General features: G+C 40.3%; 1 protein-coding gene across 1 annotated transcript in view; it reads right to left on the reverse strand.

The window, feature by feature from the left end:
* Positions 1-345: 345 nt before the first annotated feature.
* LOC107697682 (heparan-sulfate 6-O-sulfotransferase 1-B-like) overlaps positions 346-6,662 on the reverse strand; it is a 64,890-nt gene continuing 58,573 nt past the window's right edge. The window contains exon 2 of the mRNA XM_016498478.1: positions 346-1,432. Coding sequence (XP_016353964.1) covers positions 730-1,432 — 703 coding nt within the window. The 3' untranslated portion in view covers positions 346-729. The remainder of the gene's footprint in view (positions 1,433-6,662) is intronic.

Consider the following 6,662-nt stretch of genomic DNA (forward strand, 5'->3'; position numbering starts at 1 on the left):
TGCATACTGTATAAACTAGCACGTGCTTAAAAAGCAAACAAAACATGATGGTATAATCAGTTTTTGGCTATCAGTACTGCTGTTGGAAACATCTGTCAGGAATGGGTTTCCAACACAATCTCCAAGGCTTATGGGAATCGACATTCAAAGTGGAAAAATGATAAAAACACTCATGGAAAACGGGACTCTTCTGTGTTATATATTAAGATAAATCTATAAAATCACTCACACCTGTTAGTAATTTTCAGCCACTTGTGACTGGTTCCATCCACTTCACACCAGGTTTAAAAAAAAAGGCAATCTAATATTTATACATATATATATATATATATATATAATCTTTACACTTTCCTGAAGAGTTCATAGATTCTCAGATATTCATGTGAATCAGATATTAAAACCTGTTTGTTCATTTCAATCACACTTTTTGAGAAACACTGCAGCACGGAAGTTGAGAAAAACTTTGTGGCACAAACAAAAAAAATCACTAATAATTTAATATTAATGTTATGCCACAACTTTTATTTAAAAAAGGCCTATGAGATGCTGCACCAAGCGAAACGCTCACAGACTCATTTCTTTAATGTTTTCTGGTCCCATATTCCCACCCAAAAGGATGGGGCGTTGAATTCTCCTGTCTGGGAATGGATATTCCACTTGGGTCTCTTTATTCCCCCTCTCCTTTGTTACTGTGTCTCTTTTTCGGTCTCTCTGGAGAGGGGTGGGCGGTTACCATCCGTTGATGATGTGATTCATGTAGTCCTCGGTTGGCAGGCGTGCCGTTCCCTCTCCGCCGGCTCCGTCCTCTCGGAACGGGCTATGGAAAGATGCCTGTCCTCTCAGTAGTCTCTGCTCCCGGCGGTCCAGCATGTGCTTGTACTGGTAGCGCTGCTGAAATAGGTCTTTGGCGTAGTCGTACAGCTTCATGTCCAGATCGTTGAGTTCCTCGATGCGCTGAATTGTGTCGTTATCCAGGTCGATGCCGGCCGCCCGCGTGCTGTTGTACTGCATGAAGGGCCGGATGAACTTGAGGCGGAAGGTGCGTTCGAACAAGTACTGCGTTTTTCGCTGGAACTCCGTCAGGCCGAAGAAAGCCATGTCTCGCAGGTTTTTCTTGGCCGATTCGAGCAGGAGCTGTGAGCGCCTCTTCTCAGGTACCGTGGAGAGGTTGTAGCAGCCCACCAGGCTGAGGTCGGCCAGCATGCGCACTTGGCGATTATTGGCGAGGTTGTAGGGGCAGTCCATGAACTGCTGCAAATTGCACCCCGACCAGTCAGAGCCCTCGTAGCAGGGTGGCAACTCATCGGGAGTGGGAGTCCGACCGTCGCACATGTGCAGGGATGTCTTCCACGTCGCCCCGCGCTGAACGTGCCTCCATTCGCTAAGGTAGCGGGAAACGGGGTCCCTCAGTAGAGTGATATAGTAGAACTTTCTGCAGGAAACAGAATAGGACAACTCCATTAGTTACAAAACAAACCAATCATATACAAGATTATGATAATATTTACATTTAAGCATTTGGCAGACTCTTTTATCCAAAGTGACTTTCACTGCATGGGAATTGAACCCATGACCTAGCTGTTGCTAATGCCATGTTATGTTGTTGGAGCTACAGTAAACTGCTAATATCATCAACAAAACATTCACAGTAGAACAAAAGAAAATGATCACAATGCAACCTGTACGTGTATGTCTACAACTTTATCCTACAATTAATACTTTGCTTTGAAAGACAGGATGTAACAGGTGTAAACCATGACTCAATAAATGCCTTTGCTCAGAGTCTTCCCAGCATGTCCTGGGACACCAATGCCTTAACCCTTTCCCACCACTTTACATCCTGTCTGTTTTGATACTCCTTTGATTGATGGACCTTAAACATCATTGTAGATGCAAAAAAAAAAAAAAGGAACAGGAACAGGAAAATAGCTTGTTTGCAATCACGTGATTCTGATGACACACAAAATTCTGATGGAGGACAGGAAGTGAAAAGCAGAATGGATGAGATGGAGGAAAGTCTGTACTGTACCGGTTTAGACAGTATTACAAGAGAAAGGTATAAACAGAAAATCACAACATACAGTCAAACTAAAAATTATTCAGTCACCAGATATCATTTTTGATATTTTTTTTACTAGTGGGTGCAGGACACTATAGTTCATTTATGTAAGTGAGGATAGCAAAATAAAGTAAACTGTGACATATTATACCCAAAAATGATGCATACAGTGGACTACCAGTAAATTTAAGACCAAAAATTATTCAGACACTTTGACCTGACCATGTTTTGCTTAAGTGTCATCTGACATTATCAAGATTAATTTGTTCTGACACGGTTTCACTCGGAGTTCTTGTCATATTTTACTACCATTTTCTAAACTATAGTGAATAAACTGTGATAATGTGTGAAATGTTGAAGGTGTCTGAATAAATTTTGGTTTGACTGTATGTTGGACGTGATCCTTATGTTATGAAGAGGAGCAATTTTTCAACTAAATTGAAATACTTGCCTGCCATCGAGGCGGTGGATATAGGCTAAGCAACTAACCCTGATTGCAAACAAGCTATTTCGAAAGTGAATCCCGCATTTATATGAGGGATATATGTCACTCCTGAAACTTTGCTGCATGTACAGGGTACGCAGCCGCTGGTCCTGTTAGCAGCACGTAAAACAAAACTTTTATTCAAATTCTGAATTGATTACAGCCTACAATGCAAGCAAATAGCGCTTCCATATAATCACTAAAAAGCTCACTTCAATTTATCACAATCTCACAATGTTCCGTTATAATCAATGAAGCTCTCTAAACTGCATATATAATATCTTATTACATCGTGTCTATGTGTGGCGTTTAGCACTGAGTGAATTCTGACTATCTCATGCTGAATGCGTGAGAGTTGGCAGCCCTGTATCTATTTATATATTTCTTTATTAATATCTTAATATATTATTATATCTTATATTAACCATTTGCACACACGAGCATTATCTGACTCGGCTCCTCCCGACCGCAGATGCAGGTTTACAAGCCAATTTCTCCTTGCGTTTTTCAGTCAATTTTTTGCCTTCCCCCCCTTATGAACAACAAATTTTCGTGCACGATAAAAGCTCCTTGTGGTTTCTTGGTTTGACTGATTTGAGCATCCATTTACAACACAAAACATAGGCATTTTGAGTTTCTGCTAGCGATTCTATATATAGAAAAATCACTTCCTGCCCTCCAACTGCATTTCTCGCCATAGCAATGACGTCATGTTCAAACAACCTATAAGGACTGTAACGTTCCAGGTCTGGATGTGTATACAGTACATTGGAGGAGGATATATGAATATATTTCATATTTACAATATATTTGGTATATTATGTATCAAAAATTTATAATAATCTATTATATATATATATATATATATCCATACATCTTTAACAATCATTATATGGAGCTGAACTAAGTGAAAAAACAGTCATGGCTCAGAGTCTTTTAGTGGAAGACTGTTTTAAAGTGAGAGCAGTCAGATGATGGTGATGAAACCACCTCAAGAAAAAAACTCACTGCTTATATGCCCACTATAGGGACCTTTCCTGAAAATACACAAAAATATCTTTACCAGAGCATTCTGCCACTCGGAGAATGCTACAGAGACACAAGCCACAGGGAAAAGTGAGTTTCGGCAGAACCATGCAAAGGATTTGTGGAGTGGGAGGAAGACCAAGCACTGCCAACAATCTAGCAGGTGGATTTCAACAGATTAATCTCAACCAAACTGACGACAGAGAGATGTAGCTCTCAGCCACAAATTCCACACCCCCCGTCACCACCTGTTCCAGCTGGGCTTCACCCAACATTACCTCTTCACACCCCTGTGACCAAATGTGCCAAGGAAACAGATTTCCTCTAAAATGCCCGAGAGCTGGTTACACATTCTAAATAATCTTGCCTCTGGCCAAGAGGTGGCAATCCAGCCCACACTGTGCACTCAAATGTCCTTTCACTGTACATGCAGTGCCCTTACTGACCACATGGTTGCAGTGTGCATGTATTAACCAGGCCCTTATAGAAAGCACAGGACAGTTATGAGGACTTCAACACCTTCCCCGTCACAGCAAGAACACTCTCAGACATGTGAGATCAGAATGTGAGCTCATTGCTAAAATGACTTTCTGACTTCTGATTTACTTTTATCTTTTCCTTAATTCTCCATCTAAATCAATGGAATCATTTGACACTTTATGTCTTTTCAGTATCTTCAAATCTCATTCATTCATTCTCTCTTCCTTTCTCACTTTTTGGTGACAAAGCTGAAGGCTTATTATCATTAGTGAGCCTGAGAGACATCCGAGATCCCTCTGCAGTGCCAAGGCTTCCTGTTTTAATAACTCTCATGTTTCCACAGTGATTAAACTCTGGGTCTCATCAACACATACGGCAGATCCAAATCCCAGCCAATAACTGGCTGCCTGCTCTCTGCAAGGCCAGTCAATACTAATAACACACACCGAAATAGCCACATTATTAATGAGAATGGACCAAGTACTGAGACTTGGGGCACCTCACAAAGTAACTGAGGGTCATACTACGAGCTTGGACAGCTGCAGTGTGCAGAAATAGCATAAATTAAGTGTAGCACAGTGTAGCATAAATTAAGCTATTGAACACAAGTCTCTTTTATAAGTCTTTCATAATTGAATTAAGACCCAGTTGAGGCCAGCTCGGATAGAAGCATTTTAATTTGTGTGTTTGTATGCAAGGCTTCTTTGGCAAAGTCAACAGGAAACGTAGGAATCTGGCACCTTTTGTTTGCAAGTATTTGTTTAATCCTCTTGTACTACAAAACTTCAATGTCAAGAGTGTAAATGTGTAAAACTACATATTTTCGAAATCAACTAAACAGTGGTTTGCCTGAATGAATCACTGACTAATCCTAAGGCTGACCTTGCCTGGATGCGATCTTGCTATCAAACAATGCAAGGGTTTCTTGCAAATTTACATGCCGTCTTAGCCAGAGTCTGCTTGTTTAAAGAGTAACACAAAAACCCTGTACCAGCAATGTAACTACTTACTAAACTGACCAAATGTGACAGTTTAAGAACCGGCGATTGAAAAACGAACACTACTAATGTAATTATTGGGGGGAATGCTACCCTGAATGTGGTTCTTCGTTCCAAAATCATTCATCTCAATCCATGCTTTTCCACTGTAGAATCAAACACACTTAACAAATACATTAAAACAATCCACGAGTTCATTAGAAATCTCATTATTGAGGTTAAAACCCTGCTCTCTCCCACTGAGACATGGGAAAGGAAATGTTGCCCTTGAGAGAGACGGCATGAATGGCCCGCTGGAGAGTGTGGAGTTCAAGGTCAGAGCGGAAGACAGAGCATGCTGGAAGATTCCTCCTCGGGCTGACAGCTCACAGTGGAGCCGTCACAACTCTCCGTCTGACATGATCGAATGATCAAATCAGCCTCAAATATAAGATGGCTGCACAACACCAGTCACCCATTCTGACAAACCAGACACAAAACAGCTGTGGGGGCACTAATTCCTCTTTCAGACACACTCACACAGAGAGGAAGTGGCATAAAAATGGAGAAAACTTCCAGTGGTTGGTTTGGATTAGTGTGTTAACCCCCATATTGTTTGTTGATTCCAAGATGTTCTTGTTCTCACACATGCACATCGAGAAAGCCATTAAAATTTACATGCTAACTTCCTAAGATATTCCACTCCCAGTGCCACCTTCCCAATGGTGCGTTTAAACTACGGAAGTGGAGCATTGCTGCATTATTGATGCAGAACCTTTGCTGACTCTTGTCACAGGGTTCCCTCACCTAGCCAGAGCATCCAACCTCCATTGGTTTAACGCACTAGCACCCCTGACAACCATCTAAAGGTGATACGACTATGACAGGCCAGGTGAATATGTTTCAGACTGGTTTAATTTCATCAGGGATGCTCGCTGCTTCTGAGTGTGGGTTGGGAAACTGAAGTCTCATTTTTTTGTCAGCAAAAAGCACCAGACTGTGCAAAATGACTCTTAGACTGTCATCCTGGAGACGGTCCACTTGAAAATCCATTTCTCTGTAAGAGCGGAGTATAAAAAAACTTGGACAAAGAAAAGCATTTTTGACAATTCAGTGTGGACATTTATGTACACACATAAATCTCTTTCCGACATACATAAATACTAGGGCTGGTAAGCGATTAAAATTTTTTATCTAATTAATGTGGCAATTAATCTAATTAATCACAAATTAATCGCACATCAAATTTGGCTGAGAATTTACTCCCAAAAGATAATTTAATGTCATTGTTGTGTAAAGCATCAAACAGACATGACAAAAAGTAGCTTCAGCAAGAAATATTTTGTATGATAACATTTATTATGTATACCCTTTTGGACCATGAGGGTGAGTAAATGATGACACAATTGTCATTTTTGGGTGGGTGAATTATACCTTTAATAATTAATTGTATTAATTTTATTATTATTACTATGGAAATATGAAGTTATTTCTTTAATGAAATGATACTCTAAATAATAAACTAAAACTGCCAGTAGGTGTTGGTAAATGTCTTAATGATTAAGTCATCGAGTCATTTATTCATTCATTTGATTCGTTCAAATGGCTGATTCATTCAGGAGTGAAGTAAATGGTT

The sequence above is a fragment of the Sinocyclocheilus anshuiensis genome, unplaced genomic scaffold (genome assembly GCF_001515605.1).
Source record: "Sinocyclocheilus anshuiensis isolate Anshui unplaced genomic scaffold, SAMN03320099.WGS_v1.1 scaffold886, whole genome shotgun sequence".
Classification (NCBI taxonomy): domain Eukaryota; kingdom Metazoa; phylum Chordata; class Actinopteri; order Cypriniformes; family Cyprinidae; genus Sinocyclocheilus; species Sinocyclocheilus anshuiensis.